At 39.1% G+C, this 19,392-nt stretch overlaps 1 protein-coding gene across 5 annotated transcripts in view; it reads right to left on the bottom strand.

Annotated features, from left to right (window-relative positions):
• Positions 1-19,392, bottom strand: part of KIRREL3 (kirre like nephrin family adhesion molecule 3) — a 1,384,273-nt gene that overhangs the window by 189,332 nt on the left and 1,175,549 nt on the right. For all 5 annotated transcript variants that reach the window (XM_068240337.1, XM_068240336.1, XM_068240335.1 and 2 more), the window contains exons 9-10: positions 18,216-18,343; positions 15,066-15,192 (exon numbers count right to left, since the gene is read on the bottom strand). In XM_068240337.1, the coding sequence (XP_068096438.1) occupies positions 15,066-15,192; positions 18,216-18,343 (255 nt within the window). The remainder of the gene's footprint in view (positions 1-15,065; positions 15,193-18,215; positions 18,344-19,392) is intronic.

A 19,392-nucleotide genomic window follows, 5' to 3' on the forward strand; every position in this document is an offset into this window, starting at 1 on the left:
CCAAGGAGATGAATTTCTTTAGGCAGAAAGATGCACAGGCATGTTCAAATAAAATCAAGATCAATAAGGCACCTGGCCAAGATGGTATTCACCCCGGATATTAAAGGAGTTGTTGAGTAGGGGAAGGGGGTAACCCTGAAACATGTTGTGTATGCTAACACTTCTATAAACGCTTTTAAAAGCCAATTGAGTGCCTCCTTCACTGTTATTTGGATTGACCTCGGTGGAGTGGTGGCCCATGAGAGGATCATGCACTGGCTGCTAGAGCTTGTATAAGTCTGAATAAGGTGATATTCACAGCATACTACTACGTGGCAGAATCTCCCTCCCCCACTGCTAATGTCAAGAACCACATGGGCTGTATTTATGAAGATGACAGAGCAATATCAACTACCAGCCTGCAAGAGAGAAAAGGGGTTCAAAAGGTATGGGGATGATGTTCAGAGATGATATAAAAATAATAAGTATACATTTCCATTAACCCCAGTAGCATTAACCACTATGATCAGGCCAATCACTGCTTTAGAAATAATGCAAAAGAACACATTATTGACAATATATAGTGCAAACTGAAAGTGGATATAATCACTTACATAGTACCCAAGGTGTCCTCAAAGTTAATGTTAACAGCACAAAATTTCATATACTCACCGTTTCATGTTTTAAAATGTGCATATTCAAGTGAAAACCTTGCCCCCAGTTTGGGAAGATTGCATTGGTGATTTCTGAATGCTGGGACATCTTTCTCACAGTCCAGCCTCCAGCTTTGTTGCCATGGCATAATCACGCAAGATTCCTCTTTGAAGAGAAAAATATCCCAGGGGGGGGAGGGGGGGGGGAGGGGGGGGGGAGGGCGGGGGTGGTTTTCACCTGAATGTACACATTTTAGATTAGCAGGTGAGCACATGAACTTTTTAAGCTTCCCCTCCTCAAATGTGTCCATTATTCTGCTGGTCATGTGACTATTCTCAGGGCTGTGCAAGTTGCCGCCCAAAACAGAATCTCCTGAAAGGATTTCTTTGGACTTGAGACTGAACAATAATGACAATAGTGTTATAAAATAAATGACACATTTTAGCCAGCTGTTGATCTGTATATGTGAATTAATGTCACCAATATTGAGAAGGAACAAAACAAGACAACATGTCTCCTTTTACTGATATCATTTTGGAGTAATAAAAAAAATGTTTTCTGCTTCCTGACAGTGCCGGATGTGCTGCCGCTTCATTGACTCTGGCTGCTTGAATTGCATTGTGGGGCTTTATCCTTGCACAGTTTTCTTATGTATTTTTTAACAACACAGCTGTTTAAGGACCTGGCCTGCCAGCCTCACAACAACTTGACAGCATTTAGCCAACGAGCAGCAGTAACATATGGGCTTAGTCTCCCTCTCAGAATTACAATAGCATGAATGACAGTGCTTCTCTACGCATCCGTCAAGTTTGGGGGCATAGCCGATTCCTGAGGCTGATTCAGGCATAGACATCACAGACCTTATAATCTGCAGTGCTCCATCTACTGCGTGACAATTAACTACTTTTTCATACATAAAGGGTTATATTTGGTGGCAAAGAAATATGCTTGGATGAAGATAATAATATTGTTTAGACCTGGTCTGCAGTAAACAGTTTTATTGAGCCAGCAGAATATTGCCTTTGAAATTAAATAAGTAATGGGTTTCTGGGGAGGTTATGCCATGATTTGGCATGCACTTGAAAATATCCCATGTTCTCTCGGATGAGAGTATTTGCAAAAATATATGGGAATAAGAAAACATATTTTCCCGCTGATAATATTTTAGCAAACATGTGAGGCCTTATGAAAACTTTCTTTTGTCAAATACACTGAAGTGTATGGGCATGAGAAAATGATGATAAAATGTGCAGAAATGTATGGACATGCATAAAAAATACATTTTTACCAAATGCAGTAAAGTAAATGGACATGAGAAAACATCTAGGGGTTCTGGTTCACCATAAGATTGCTGGCCAATCAGTAACATTTTCACAAAAAACATGCATCTTATATGTAAACCCATTATGTTTTTGTGAACTGCAGTGGATATTTGACATAGACTTGAAGAGAAACCAAGGATTGAACATTATCCCAATCAGTAGCTGATACCCCCTTTCCCATGAGAAATATTTTCCTTTTCTGAAACAGATCATCAGGGGGCTCTGTATGGCTTATATTGTGTTGAAACCCCTCCCACAATGTGATGTCAAGACCATGGTGCTGACATCACACTGTGGGAGCCATGTTGCATTGTGGGAGATAACAGCTTTTTACAACTGCCAAATAAGCAAGCAGCAGCTACTTCCACTGTCATCACCTGCCAGCAGTAAAAATGTCACCATATGATAAATGCCAGAATGTGAATCAGGGAGAGGAAATATTTTACAATGGGCAAACACTGACTAAATCATTTATACAGAATTATTGTAAAGAATTGAGCACTTTTGTTATTTACGTTATTTTCACTGGAGTTCTTCTTTAAATACAAATCCTGCATACATCAAGTTAGGATAACACGATCAGTTACAATGCAGTACTGTGAACAGGTCCATAGTATTGTATGGGCAGTGAGCTGACATGCAGAATTATTCTGCAGTGCAACTGATCACTGTAACCTAGACCTAACTATTTTTAAATAAAATAATAATAATAATAAACACTGGAGGGTGATTTTACCAGGCTGGCATTGCTGCCATCACAGTGAATTCCTACAGCCATCACAGGCCATGCACATTCACAGAGCATGGAAATTCTTTGTTTGGTAAATGTGTGATACCCAGTTTTCTGCTATTGCGCATTTGTTGTTTGCTAGTAAATGACCCTCCTTGTATATTTTACCACCATGATTGTGCCACAGACTGACATTGGTTTTCTTGAGATTTTGGTTTTACATTGAGATCATTAATGGTACAGTATTTAGGCGTTATACAAGTTTTACATCCTCTTGATTGTGTTCCCAACTCAATGCTGTCAAAATTTCACAGATCTAATCAAGACACTACCAGACCATCTACACTTAGGCCTCATTCACATTGTGTTCCGATTGTGTTAGCGTTCACATTGGAAATTTTTGAAGCAATTTTTTTCCCTTCCCAGCGATTTCTGTTCTTTGGATGTTTTAGGTAAAATGGAGAATTTTGGATTGGCTTGCTGACATTCAAATCCTTGCACAATCTGGGCCCTGGATACCTGAAGGACTTGCTGCAACTGCATCACACCCCCCCCACAATCTTAGATCAAAAGGATGTAACACCTTGGTCAACCCCAGAGTCCACCTTAAAACCTTTGGAGACAGAGCCTTCTGTCGTGCTGCTCCTAGACTTTGGAACTCCCTGCCACACGCAATCAGGATAGCACCATCCCTGGAAGCATTTAAGTCTAAACTGAAAACCCACCTCTTCAGTCTGGCATTTATGAACACCTGACTATCTCCTCTGTAACACAGTCCAGCCTGAAACCCTGAACTGATTTGAGACACAACTATGAGCTTTGAGTCCTATGGGAGAAAAGCGCTTTACAAATGTTATTGTATTGTGTTTAGGTAAGCGTTTTTGTAGGCGTTTTTGCAGAGCGATTCCATTTTTTAACTTCCTAACGTCAGTCAAAAAGTGAACTCTTTGATCCGAAAAAGAATAAATACAATGTATTTATTCTTAAAAACACAAATGTAATCGCTGCACAAAGCTATTTTGAGAGCGTTTTGCTTTTTTCCTATACCTTCCATTGTACCAAAATCGCCCTGAAAATGGTCCAAGCAGCGCTTCTCTGAGCGGAAAGTGGACGGATCGCCCTAATCTGAACTAGCGCATAGGATAGCATGCAAGCGCTTTCAGGGCGACTTTAGAAAAATAGCAGGCGCTTAAAAAAATCTAAAAATGCCTCCAGTGTGAACGAGCCCTTAGGGGTTGAAACACAAAGCTTACTTATTTTTTACCTTAACTGTAAGGAGTGCTAATGCATGAGATAAACAAATAACTAGAGATAATTAATGAGATAAATAGACAAGGAGAGCTAAATCATGAGTTATATTACGTCAAATAAGGAGAGCTAAACCATGATTTATGTCAAAGGAGAACTAAACCATGATTTATGTCAAATAAGGAGAACTAAATCATGAGTTAAGTTAGATAAGGAGAGGTAAATCATGAGTTATGTCATTTAAGGAGAGATAAATTGTAACTTAATAAATAAGGTGATATAGTTTAACAGAAAAGCTTTGTGAATCAGGCCCTAAGTATTTAATAATGCTGTAACAACAATATTCAGAAATTGATAACCTCTACATGCTTCCAAAAAAGGAAATGTAGGCAGACCCAATGCAGACCGTCACAGAACAAAAACTAAACCATTGCAGACCGTCAGAGAACAAAAACTAAAGACCTCAGGGTGTTACACAGCTTATCATATTCATCCTCACTTAAAAATACTTTCCCTTGGACAGTGGCACCTACATGCAACTCAGAAGGAGCAATGGAAAGCAAAATGGCACCACAGTATGCAAACCTATTTAAGGGTTACCTCCAGTTCTGTCCTCCAGTCAAGCTCTTAACCACAATTTTTAGCTGGAAGTTTTCCGCTGATTATGGCAACATCAACAACAGAGCTGAACCATGCCAAAGCAAAACTGCAAACTGTTTAGTCACATTGACCACTCATCTAGTGTTACACAATCAGAATATAAACCTTAATGTCACAGGATCATTATGTTGCTCATCCAGTAATCTGGGGAAACTCTGACAATGCAACAAGTGTGATTTAGGACTGTATGCTGGGGAAAGCTAGCAGAATCTGTAAAAATAATAGATCTACTTTTGTAATGTTGGTTATCACTTTTCTCAATCATAGCATTTGACTGAAAACTTGACTGTAATGTTTAGTTGTTTCAAAAATGCACGGGAAAGAAAGACCTTTTAACTCAAAATGATAACTCTGTTTTACACGAAAGATCATGCCTCAATATTGTTTCCTCAACCTCTATCAAGCAGTTTTATTGTCAACTTCAACACTATGATATCATTGCATGACACATTTCTGAACTCTTATTTATGACAATGTTATAGCTATACTTTGCCCTTTGCCTCATATCAGTGGTCCTAAAACTAAGGCCCGCGGGCCAAATGCGGCCCCTTGAGGCTTTTTCACAGGCCCTCCGCTCACAACATGTATTACTTCTAGATGCGGCCCACTGAATCTTTAAATATTGGTCTCTCACATGTAGAATAGCAGTGCCGGCACCACCAATCCACAGGGAAGCCAACGAGCAGTCATTTCACTGGCTTCCAATCCATTTCTGCATCAGGTGACACTGCTGTCCAATTGGACGACAGGTTGTCTCCTGGGTATGCTTCACTGTCTGGCGCAAAGAGGTTTTTTACTATTTGCACATGCTGTATTAGGGGCATAATATTTGCATATGCTGTGTTGGGGGCATACTATCTGCACATGCTGTGTTGGGGGCATAATATCTGCTTTGGTTTAATGGGAGACAAAAAGGCTGCACGTGTTAACAGGTAATTGTTTACACTACCTAGGTTCAATGTAATGTTTTTTACGTCATATTATGTATACTCCGGCCCCCTATTAGTTTAGTTTGAAGTATGTTGATCCAGCCCTTGACCAAAAAAGTTTGGGGACTACTGCTCTATATATTCCAATATTCATGTGTTACAGTCCAGTGCTAATTAAGATGATCTATCACAAAAGTGACTTCTAAAATTTGATTCCTATAAAAAGATTTGTTATTGCAAATTAAAAGTCTATTGCAATCAGTATTTAGCCTTTATAGGTCTAGTCTCATGAAACCATAATTTCCCCAGCATAATACAAGCACCAACTGGAAGTATCTTATAATACCAGCAACAGTTGCAACTAATGACCGGGATACAATATGTGAACACCACTAGTTCCAATCCCCCACCAAAGTATATAAAACCTATAAAAATGCAGCAGATGCATTTGTAGAGAAAAAAAATTAAATACAAAATTTGAAACGATTATTAGGTGTGACATAAGAACATTTTATATATATACTATGTATGTCCTCTAAATGTTATGTGTAACTACACACATAAAGAATATTAAGGTCTATATTTTTGTGCTTGTATGCAAAGTGGTTAGAAGGTCATTAGAAGGTCAAAGTTGCAAAGTTTTTTTTTATAGAAGTGTTGACAATTTCTACTTCCTGCAAGCTTGTTCCACTAATGGTTCTAAGCAATCTCTCTTGGATTCTTGTCATGTCTTATATCTGTGGGGTGCACAGGTGTGAGGTACTATAAAATCCATAACATGCAGGTATACTGGTGCGATGTTGTGCCACATACTGACATAATGTTGCTTTGAGATGTTCCCCAGGATGACAGAGCCCTTCGTTACATGATGCGTGATTTCATTCTACATTTCAAACAAGCTCTGTCTCCCTGACTGTGTTGTTTTCTTACTGCGGCTTTTGTTTTCTGCTAGCTATTTAATTGTAATTAAACTCCTGCTGTCGATAAGGGAGCGTGAGTGGAAGGAAAACAATATCACTTTGCAAGGCATGGTGAGATAAAGCCAAATGGCGCATTCCTCATCCCAGCTCAATGTGATGCCACTGGCGTATCTCCCCATAGTTTCTGCATGGTTCTTATTGCATTATCTCTGTGTGCAAGTGATTTAGAAACAGGAGAACCACTGTGATCTGGGAAATGAGGAGTAAAGGGCGGCCAGTGACATGCGGGGTGGGGGCGGGAGGGGTGATCTAAAGCCTTAGATCGAGTGTATTTTAAATGTTACCATTTAATTTTTTGCATTAAAAGGAAATTATATCTGAGATAATATGCATTAGATATGAATTGTGCTTGAACAATAATACAACACAAGCTTGTGAGTTTCTTCTTTGTAAAAATGAGGCTTTCTATTTTGTGCAAGCAGTTTTCTTTAGAATCACTATTTCACCTTTGGATGTGCAAGAACCCTGGTACATCCACAAAGGTGGAATCTCTCTGCTGTATTTTGTGATTTACATCTTCTACACTGGTGAGATTTTTCCACAAAAGTCTCTACCTCTGCCACAATGGAGAGATTTCTATGTAGTAGTTTGTTTCTCTGCCCCTCCCACAATAATTAGATTTCCATGTAGCCACTTGTTTCTGCTCCTACTACAAAAATGATAATTCCACGCAGTAGCTTGTGTCTCCATGCAGTAATTTGTGTCTTTGCTCCTCCCACAATAGTGGGATTTCATGCAGTAATTTGTTTCTCTGGTCCTCCAACAATAGATACATTTTTATGCACTAGTTCGTACCTCTGCCCCACCAATATAGTTATATATCAATAAAGGAATTTGTGTCTGTCATTGCCACAATACTTAAATGTTGAAATTACTTTAAAAACCACTTGACGACCAGCTAACGCCCATAGGTGTCGGCAGGTCTTAAGTGGATTTACATGGAAACGGCTGCTCGTTCGAGCGGCCTTTCCATGTCAGTTCACGGAGGGTGTCTCCGTGAACAGTGTGCGAGCCGCCGATCGCGGCTCGCACGCATAATGTAAACACGCGGGGAAGAAATCCCCGCTGTTTACATCAAAATGTCGCTGCTACGCAGCAGCGCCGTAGGGCAGATCGGCGATCCCCAGCCTCTGATTGGCCGGGGATTGCCGTCATTTGATAGGCTGAAGCCTATCCTATCAGGTGCAGGATGGATATCCGTCCTACGCACATCAGAGCCAGAGCGAGAGGCAGGAAGAGGTAGGGAGGACGGAAAACGCTGCGGAGGGGGGCTTTGAGGAGCCCCCTCCCCCCCCCCCGCTCGGCCACACAGGGCGGCGGCGATCAGACCCCCCCAGCAGGTCATCCCCCTAGTGGGGAAAAAAGAGGGGAAGTCTGATCGCCCTGCCATTAACACGATCTGTGCTGCGAGCTGCAGAGCCCACGCAGCACAGATCTCCAAAACATAGCCCGCTCCTTAAAGTTTTTACCTCTGCCACTACCTAATATGTTTTTATCACTGCATTTCCCAGTGTAGTGATCATTTATAAGTCATATCTATTATTATTGTATCTATCTTATTATTGTGTATTTATACTGTATAGTGCTGGCATCTTCTGCAGTACATTTACACAATACATAGCCATTTCACTAAATAAGAGTTCACAATCTAATCTCTTTACCATACCACTAAGTTCCTGTCATAGACTGAAGCCAATTTTGGGGTGAGACAATTTGTTTATCTGTTTGTTTTGGGCTGTGTGAGGAAACTGAATTGCATTGAAGAAACCCACACAAATGCAGAAAAACATTCAAACTCCATGCAGATAATGTCCTAGCCCAGATCTGAAGTGGAGACCCCAGCGCTGCAAGTCAAGAGAGCTATTCATTAAACCACAACCACCATCATTATCATTCCCATAGAGCCTCCTTTTCCATTTTTTCTCCAAAAGGCCATGATAAAGATGCAATATGGCACAGTTATGCTTGCTATACACCATACACTGCTAATTGTACAATCTTGTTTAAAGTATTGTCAGTATTTTTTTCCTTTTTCTACATAGGTTTGGAAAAATTTGACAAAATTGTCCAATGAAAATTGTATAGTGCATGCCCAACTGTAGAAAAGACTAGGAATTTTGATAGGATGGAATCAACATTGTTATTTCCAAGGTATACAGGAAGCTTTTAATAAATCACTGAAAACTAAAACAGGGAACCTGAACAGAAAAAAATGCTGACATAAGAAATTGTATCCATAATCCTAAATAGTAACTGTCTAGAATCTTACCATCATATTTTGTGTTTTAGAACTATAAACACAAGATTCATTTGTTTATTGTCTCAGGAGAATGACACAATATTTTAATATTTTACAGCCCCTATCTGGAACTACTGAACTTTTATCTGTTCCCTGCACTCAGAAGTGTTTCTCTGCCATGCCAGAGTTTTATGGTATATGATCACTTAGCAACTTGACAAAGGCCGGTGGAGGCCGAAACAGCAGTCTGTTGTTGCTTACCATGTCTGCATTAATAAAGCCTTAAAGAGCTAATAATACTCAGTGTTGTGCCGGTCCTGTGTGTGATACTAGAGTTTTATGGTTTGTAATTAATTAGTCCAACTCAGGTCTGATTGAAGAAAAAGTCATTTTACATACCTTAATTCTTAACAGTCTGAACATTTTAAAAGAGGAACATAGGCCTCAATTCATCAAAGGCTGTACAATAAAAAAATCATGTTGAGAAAATACCGACTTCGGTATTTTACACTTTTTTTTTTGGCTAATTCATCAATATTTTCACAGGTGCAATAGAAGTTCGGTAATTTAAAGGGAACCAGAGACGAAGCACCCTTGTGTATTTTACCATGTATATCAGTAAGAACATTAGAGAAAACACTTACCATGCTCTCGGTTTCCTCCTCACTGCTAAAAGTGTCTGTTAACAGCAGTCACAAGAATCCCAGACTGAGCAATTAAATCTGGCTTTGCTGGGAATGATTATAGCTGAGTCATTATAGCAAAGCCACAAGGGGGCAGGCTTGGGCTTGAAATAACACCACAGAATACAGATTTAGCTATAATCTTTCTGTAGCAAAGCTAGACGGAGCAGCCTGACTTCTCAGTCGGGGATTCTTATCAGACGTGATAACAGTCAGATTACACAGAGAACAATGAAACAAAGGGCAGATTAGGTGTTTACTGTCATGTTCCCACTGATTTATAAGGTAAAATACAAGAGGGTGCTTCATCTCTGGTTCTCTTTAATGAAGCCCATTGGTAAAAACCTGTTCAGTAAGGGCTGGTTCAGACGGACGCTTGCAGAGTGTTTACAGCCAGCGTTCAGGGCTTGGTGTTAAACGCTCCCATTCAAGTGAATGGGAGCTTTTGTACCAAGCTTTCAAGCGCGTTTACACAAACGCGGCGTTTGGGTCCCGATTTTCCCTGGCGTTCAAGGAGCCCCTGGAAGCTACATGTAGCTTCCAGGGGAGGTTAACCGCGACGGCTAATGTCCTCCTAGGGGAAGAAAAAACGCGACCGCATCCAAACGCACACGAACGCTGCTAAACGCGACGCCAACGAACGCAACGCCTTCAAACGTCCATCTGAACCAGCCCTAAGAGTGTGTATTTGTCTTTGTTCTCCGTGCAGAGACAGCATTGCAATAGTTAGAGCACCCTGACTAGTGATGATCATAAGCAACAAATTACGATTTTGCTAAATTTCATGTACATTTTAGCAATCTCACTTATATGTAATTACGATTTGCAAATTCAATTCATTTCGTGTAGTCATTCATAATGTCACATAAAATTTTGCGAAATTTTGCGTAATTTCTTGCCGACTTTAGCAGTGAATAGCAAAGCCCCCATATTGACGCCAAAATTGCTACATATGTTGAGGAGAATAGTGGGTACAAGTCAAAAAAAGAATTTTTGCAAAAAGACCTTGTAGTTTTTGAGAAACTCCATGTTAAAAATTCAAGTACATTTTTTTTTTCAAAATTATGCAAAATTTCACAAAATTATGCAAAATTTTGACATACTACTATTACATACGAAATTAATTACGTTTTTCTCTGAAATGTCCCATTACAATTACGTTGCGAATGATGGAACGCGGATAAGGTAAGTCCTCCCTCCCCGCCAGCTGCCTGACAATATACTCTTATGCATTAAGAGCCGGAGTTGGAGCACAGATTAGGGGACTCAGGTGAGGGAGAGGGGGTCTGACCCCCCCTCCCCGCCACTGTGCCCAATACCCCCTTCCTGCTCGCTACCCCCTCCAGGCTACCTATTTGGGGGAGGTTATTATACTGGAGGGGCAGTGTTTTTTCATCAATTTGCCTCAGGCAGCAAAAAGTCTAGAACAGGCTCTGCCACTACGCTGCCCAAATTAATGCAGCATTAAGCACAAACATGGTAGCAAACATTACTAATGGGATTGGTAGCAGAAGTCTTATTCAACACAAACTATTGTTGTAGTCTGGGGGCGCATTTTTAAGTTTTCATTTAGCTTATTTGACAAATATAGCAGAGAGAAAGAATACAGGATAGCTGGAGACTTCAGTAGGTGGCTAATAATTGGCATTCAGCAAAATCTGCAATCTGAGTGTTGAGCTCTGGCAACAAACACATTTACAGTGCAGTCTTCAAGTCTGACATTTAATACAGCTAATTTTTCATTATTTCTGTCCACAGAGCAGAAACTTAATTTGAAAATCTGACATGTTCAAAGCAGCTTAAAATTAAGTGTAATTCTGTGGTGAACCTCTCAACCTGAAAAATCTAAAAATATTAGGACCTGTGTTACTTTGAGATGCTAAAGTGTCATTCAGTTATGAAAACTTACAAAATACTGTTGAGAAGATTCTGATTTATAAAGGAAGTTCTTTGAGCCCTGTTAAGAAACTGCAGTTGTAAAATAGTGAACATAAATATATTATCTATGATGCCTAGTGATAGAAGCAAACACACACAATCTGACATCCACAATGCTGTGTATAACCCAACTCAGGGTACAGATATCAATCCTGTCTTGTTTTGTGTCTGCAACCTTCCCAACTCAGGGTACAGATATCAATCCTGTCTTGTTTTGTGTCTGCAACCTTCCCAACTCAGGGTACATATATCAATCCTGTCTTGTTTTGTGTCTGCAACCTTCCCAACTCAGGGTACATATATCAATCCTGTCTTGTTTTGTGTCTGCAACCCTCCCAACTCAGGGTACATATATCAATCCTGTCTTGTTTTGTGTCTGCAACCTTCCCAACTCAGGGTACAGATATCAATCCTGTCTTGTTTTGTGTCTGCAACCTTCCCAACTCAGGGTACAGATATCAATCCTGTCTTGTTTTGTGTCTGCAACCTTCTAGATTAGCTGATTTCAGATACATCACTTAGTCAGGGGCTGCTTCACCAGCCACTTCCAGCAGCATCCACTGCCAGAGCAATTTTCATAGACAGCTTTTTCAGAATTCTGCACCCTAAACATAATGATATTGGATTTGCCATCTTCAGACTCAGCCTTGTCGACATAGCCTACTGGTAACTCCTTTTGGTTGACTGCCACAGTTCACAAGACCACATTTATAAAGCATTTACAAAGGACACCTGAAGTGAGAGGGACATGGATGTCTATTTCCTTTTAATCATAGCTGTTTGCCTGGCTTTCCTGCTGATCCTCTGCCTCTAAGGGCTGGGACACAACTAGATGCACTTTGACAGCGATCGGCAAAGTGCTATGGATCCCTAAGGGGGTAGTCCGATATTGCAATCGCAGAGCAATCTCAAAATGCTTCTTGCAGCGTTTTGGTAGTGATTTCAGAGCAATTGTATCAATGGCTACAGTAGTTAAATTGCGATTGCTCCGGAAATCGTGGCACTTCTGCAATCATGCAAATCTCTGGGTCCCAGCCCTAGTACTTTTAGCCATAGGCTCTGAACAAGCATGCAGATCAGATGTTTTTTTTTTTTAACCAAAAATGAGTTTATTTAACCACTTCAGCCTACATGCATCCGAGCAAATGTCACCTCTCATTCATTTGCCAATAACTTTATCACTACTTATCACACTGAAATGATCTATATCTTGTTTTTTCCACCACCATTTAGGCTTTCTTTGGGTGGTACATTTTGCTAAGAATTATTTTATTCTAAATCCATTTTAACAGGAAGATTAAGAAAGAAATGGAAAAAATTCATTATTTCTCCGTTTTTGGCCATTATAGTTTGAAATTAATACATGCTACCGTAATTAAAACCCATGTATTTCATTTGGTCATTTGTCCCACTTATTACACCATTTAAATTATGTCCCTATCACAATGTATGGTGCCGATATTTTATTTGGAAATAAAGGTGCATTTTTTCAGTTTGCGTCCATCACTATTTACAAGCTTATAATGTAAAAATATATATTAATATACTCCTTTGACATGCATATTTAAAAAGTTTAGACCCTTAGGTAACTATTTATGTTGTTGTTTTTTTATTGTAATTTTTTTTTCTTTTTATTAAACATTTTATTTGGGTATTTTTGGTGTGGGAGGTAAACAGCTAATTTTAAATGTAAAATAATGTATTTATTTAATAAAAAATGGATGTGGGTGTAGTTTTACTATCCTGGAAGTCCTGGAAGTGATCGATCTCACTTCCAGGAACTAGAATGAAGAAGGGAAACTTTTTTTATGCAGAAAGACCGCTGCCTCTGATAAGAGGCTGTCGTTTTTTCTGCTGGGGGACTTATTATATTCCCATTCATTGATCTGTGGGCTAACGGCAGGCAGTGGGAGCGTGCGTGATCGCACCTCAGGCAGGGCAGCAGCACAGCCTATATGGACGAACATAATTGCCCCAATGACAGAGCATTGGTCCCACCCACGAGACCATTGGGCACCAGTAAAAGGACAGTAGTTCAAGTTAGTTCTTTCCTTTAGCGCACTGAAGCTGCACTCGGGGTGACAGCGCAGCTCCATGGCTGGGAGGCAGAGAAGGAGTCAGGGCAACAGAGGGGGACAGAGAATGACTGCTGAAGTACCGGTATGTACTGTACTTGTGGGTCCATATGCAATTAATTTTTCTCCTGAGTTTTCTCCTAGGTGATAATTTCAAACTTGTCAATAAAATGCTCTTTAAACCACCAGCAAGTGAGAAAATACTCAAAATAAATGTAATAGTGATTTCCACCTACTTTGTAGTACTATTTCAATTGCAAAGTGTTGAAAAGTTGTTTAAAAAAGAAGTTGAAAAGTTATCTCCTCTCCTGAGTTTTCTCCTAGGTAATATTTTCAAACTTGTCAATAAAATGCATTTTTTAATCACCAGCAAGCAAGAAAATACTCAAAATAATTTTTATAGTAGTTTTTCAACTACTTTTTGGTACTTTTCCAATTCCAAAATGCTGAGTTTCCTTGGAGAAAACTCAGGAGAAAAAGATAATTGCTAATGGGCAATTGAGTTTCCTCCCACTTTGGGGGATAAAAGTGTCTTATGGTCTGAAAAATATGGTAATTAGGCTGCAGAAACAGTGATTGTCAGGCAAATCCTAGCAAGTTCAAAGGTATGCTCATGGGGTCAAAAATAATTTTTGGACTTTCTGTTTGCTGAGCTATAAGGTGATAAATGCTAAGACTTGGGGTTAAATTCACTTTTAGTCCCATTCTCCATTATTTCCGTCAAACACTTTCCAAACTTCAATTAGTTCGCTATTTCCTAGCATTTCCATTTATGATTTACAGGTCTGTATTCTTATGCCTTATACAAGATGTTCGGAGAAATGCACTATAGAATTAGTATTTTCTGTGTTCTGATTTAAATAAATGTCTTCACTTCCTGTCTAAATGCTTAAGCATCAGTCATGTAAGAGGCACTGGAATCTCAAGGACTCAAATAGAAAGGGCAATTTTACATGTATCTTGGTTACATCATTATTGTTTAGTCTAAGGCCTGACTTGTTTGACGTACTGTTATGCGGAAGACTGGTAGGTCTGCTCTGAACCGATCTCATTTATTGTATACTTAAAAAAAAGATTCCCTTCAAAGATAAGTTGGTGTAGAGTTTCCCTTTTGTGTCAGCAGGGACAAAGTCACAAATCTCCATCATGGTCAGGTAGGGTTATTGATCAGGTCTGAAAATGGAATGTATTTCTGGAGGATTTCTGTCATGAAGAAGATTGATGAGCAAAAGTGTTTTAGCAGAACGTGACAGACAGCGAGAAGCTGCAGATTTTAGCACCATCATTTCATCCTCTGGCAAGATTAGAAAATGGGGAGAAATGGGACACACACTGGAGCCTCAGCTTGCACAAATCTAACACTACGTGGACTGTAATTGTCTGAAAGATGTCCAGATGGTGAATAGACCGACATGCTGAGTCTGCGCATCACACAGGACCCTGCGTTGACAAATAACCTTTATTATCACAGTCACAGCTGCAATAGATCAAAGCTGTAACTAGTGTAGAGAAAAGTGTCTGTGCTGCCCAGAACAACCAATTAGATTTCTGCTGTCATTTTTTAATTTAGGAAAAATAAAATAACTTATGGCAACCCCATGTTCCACATCTCTGGACAATGTTCTTACCATTCACTGTCAGTGTGATCTCCCTCTCACCGGCGCCTACCCGGGGAACCACGGCACGACACACATATTTCCCAGCATCCTCTTGTCGAACATTTTTCAGTGTCAAGGAATTTTCATTACTGAGCACCTGTCAGTGGAAAAAGTGTAAATCAATATTTGTTCATTTTTTTCATCCCATTATATTGTATATGATAATAGGTATCAAATCTCCACCAGGAAGACTACCACACACTATTTATAAAACCTGATAAAATTTCTATTTGATTAAATTAGATTGGGCCAATATTATCAAATGAGATACGCATTGGGATTAATGGAAATTTGTATAATTGGTGAGTTCTATACCAGACTTTCTGTTAAAACCAGAAACACGGCTTGCTGATGGGAGAGAGAGAAGTCATAATTATGACTGAGCCGCTGCTCTAGAGGGTCTGACTGGGGAACTCTGTCTTAGCCGATGATATCTCTACCCTTATCTCAATGAGATCCTACAGGAAAATAGCGAATATATCATGTTTACCTAAGCCTGCAACAGGTCGTTTCCAGGCTTCCCTTCTCACGTCCATCCCCATTACTCACTTCATGTCATATGTCATGCCTTGATTGTCAGAGAAGAGTTATGGAGAGGACCCAACGCATTGGGTAAAAATCATGATTCCCTACTTTTTTATCACCTCTGTCTTAGGGTTAGCTATACTTGGATGCACTTATTATAGTGGAGACATGGCTTCACTTATTGGGCTCGATTCACTAAACTGTCATAACTCATATCTCGGCCTCGCTAGCGTTTTCGCGAATGCTAACGTGGCCATGATATGAGTTATCACGGTTTAGTGAATCTAGCCCATTGTGTGGAAATACCAATGTAAGTATTAAAAAGACACTATAGCGACATAGTAGAACATAGTAAAGTATTCAGCATAGCCACTTTTACGTTATTTATTGAGGTTTCAGCATCAGAAAAACTCCCGCTATCTATAGAATTTGGTATATTGTTTAGCTATGTGAAACTCTCCTCCCAGAGCAGTCTGGGAGACCAGGTATTATTTCTACTGACTTCCTCACACTGAGTATACAAACATTCCACAGATCTGCCAACAGTAAAGATGTCACCACACAATTTTACATTTTAAAGTAAACTAGGGTGAGGAAAGGGTGAGGAAAGATTTACAATGGGCAAACACTAACTAAATTTATAAAGGAATCATGGAAAAAATAAGCACATGTATTAACTACTTCCCTACTAAGGGGTTTTCCCCCTTCTGAACCAGAGCAATTTTCACCTTTCAGCGCCCCTTCCATTCATTTGCCAATAACTTTATCACTACTTATCACAACAAAACAATAAATATCTTGTTTTTTTTCTGCCACCAAATAGGCTTTCTTTGGGTGGTACATTTTGCTAACAATTATTTTATTCTACATGCATTTTAATGGGAACAATAAGAATTTTTTTTTTAAAAAAAATCATTGTTTCTCAGTTTTTCAGCCATTATAGTTTTAAAATAAAACGTCTACTGTGAATAAAACCATTTGTCCCAGTTATTGCAAGGTTTAAAGTATGTCCCTAGTACAATGTATGGTACCAATATTTTATTTGGAAATAAAGGTGTATTTTTTCTGTTTTGTGTCCATCACTAATTACAAGCCCATATGTTAAAAAATAAAAGTAATATACCCTCTTGACATACACAAAAAAGTTCACTCCCTAAGGTAACTATTTATATATATATTTTTTTTTTTTAATTGTCATTTTTTTCTTTAACCACTTTAGTGGTAATCCTGATTCAGGCTCTGGACGGATATCCACAGCTCAGAGCGTTAATTCTGTGCTTGAGGAGCTGCTGCAGATCTCTCTGTGGTATGTTTTTATTTTTTCCCTGTTTTTAGTGTCTAAAAGCTTGTGAAAATATTGCATGGCTTTTAGACCTTAAATCTGGAAATAATCATAACACCAGAGAGGTTAAATGCATATGTTTTATTTGGATATCTCTTGGAGAGTGTGGAAGGTAAGGGGTTAATTTTAATGGTATGCATGTGTATTTTATAAAAAAAAAAAAAGTATGTAGGGATATGTAATTTTACTATTTGGCCACATGATGTCCTCGTGCATTATTTTCCTGTACGTACTATAAGTACGCTACCAGAAAGTAATGCATGGACATGTTCATTTCATTATTGCAATGACCGCAGGCATCTCATTGATGCCGGTGGCGGCGACCACTGATACCGACACTTAAATCAATGAATGGGAACTGTGTTCCCATTCACTGATCTCCGGGTTAACGGGCAACGACAAGTACCCATGTGGGAGCCAGCGCGGGAGCAAGCTGCGGCCGTTCATGACAATAGACACATATATACACCCGTTGGTAGGAACTGAAGTCCTGCCGGGCGTAGATATACTGCTGCGAAAGGCATAAGTAGTTAATTACATTATTTTCAGTACAGTTCCTTTTTAATATTGTGGTAGAAAGGGGAAGAAAATCATCATTAATCAAATGTGCCTAGAGTTGGGGGCTTTATCAAAGTTTTGCTATTGTCTCCTATGAATTTTAGTTATACCATTATTTATATGGTTGTATTTGTTTTAAGGAAATTAATTATGGTTACATTTTTTATATGTTCACTTTAAGTTAGAATTCTATAAATAAGGTGGCGTGTTTATCAGTCCCTGTTTACTAATAGTTGTGATAGCATTTTTATAGTTTGTGCTAAACAGGGTAGACATTACTAGTCTTTGGCATTCAGTATGTGTACTTCAAGCCCTATACCTGAGAGAGACAAGAGATAAAACTGAATTAAGAAAGCAAAGAGAAATGAAGATGAGCTAAGAAAACATATGTAATGAAGGAAGAGAGAGAAGATAAATAAAGAGAAGCAAAGAGGAGAGATGAAACTGTTGCAAGAGATGAAATCCAGATGTGATGCTTTTAAAAGCCTTGCGAGTTTAGGAACTAAGCGACACCCCTGGAATTGATGTCCATTCCTGAGTGTGAGGAAGCAATTCAAATTCAAATGAAGACTCCAGTAAGCATGAAAAGATATCAAGATGACTGTTTTTGTGAAATACAGAATATTTATTTATTACAAACAAAGTAAAATATACATAGAGCTTTGCAGAGAAACAGCAAAGCTGCATATACATACCACTCCACTGCCACGCTTCATCCAGACAATGGTGAGCGAGGGATTACCACTCCATGAACAGTGAAAGGTGGCTTCTGCTCCAAGGTCCACAGTAATGGATTCTGGTTCTGAGGTCATCCTAGGCCCAACTGGAGTGATCAGGAACAGTGAGACACATAAAAATATTGAACATGTAATGATTTGGTGAAACGTTATGCTTCAAATAACAGTAACAGGTACTATGAAGATGGGCATTGTAAATGACCCTATACAACTAGTATGAATGTCTGTATAATGGATACTATAAAATAATAATTCCGCAAAACATATCATGTCTACTACATAGGGGGTCTGTTCAGATTCATGTGCCTAAACTTTCTGGATAATTATGTAGGTATTTATGACAGGCTTGGAAAATATTGCCAGCAGTCATAAATGCAAACTAAGCAAAAGCGAATCAATGTGGCCAATCTGAACTAAGAACATTTTTCAAAAAGTCTCCACAAATGTCTGCCAGACAGAAGCATGGTTCACAGATTCACTCCAGTCAGAGGATTTTCTGGCAATTTATTTAGGGGAATGAAAAACAATCAATTTTGTAAACCCAGCATGGAACACTGGACAAATAAAGAATAATGTGTAAACTAAATCTGAGGTGAGAGAAATTGTTAGGCATCCATCCTCATTTCCCACTTCCTCTTTTTTTACATGCCAGTTGTACACCAAGCGTAAAGCCAGTAAAGCCAAAACACTTGATCTTCATGCATCTCTTTAGGCAATGATTTGGAAAACAATACAGGCAGAGAATCGACACAACAAGCAACATTTTTAAATGGAGTCAAATGTGGTTTCTTCTATAGTCTTCTCAGAGTCTCAGTTCAAGTTTCTTTAAAGTGGAGCTGTCAGCCATACTAGCTCAGAAGAAAAAACCCACATGTAAAAGTAGATTAATACTTTCTCTATTTACATAACATATATATTGCACTGTCCACATTTTGATTTTAGCAATTTTTCTATAGTAAATAAAGAGAAAACCCTTCTTAGGATTTTCCATTTTGTCTGTGTTTATCTTGAATCGAATCCTGACATAATTTCCTCCCTTACTCTGTCTGTGTATCATTGCCCGCCCCCCTCCCAGTCTCCAGACACTTCCACCCAGCTCTGCAGTAGAAAGTGCCTTGAGAAATATTGGCCAATC

The sequence above is a fragment of the Hyperolius riggenbachi genome, chromosome 6 (genome assembly GCF_040937935.1).
Source record: "Hyperolius riggenbachi isolate aHypRig1 chromosome 6, aHypRig1.pri, whole genome shotgun sequence".
NCBI lineage: Eukaryota > Metazoa > Chordata > Amphibia > Anura > Hyperoliidae > Hyperolius > Hyperolius riggenbachi.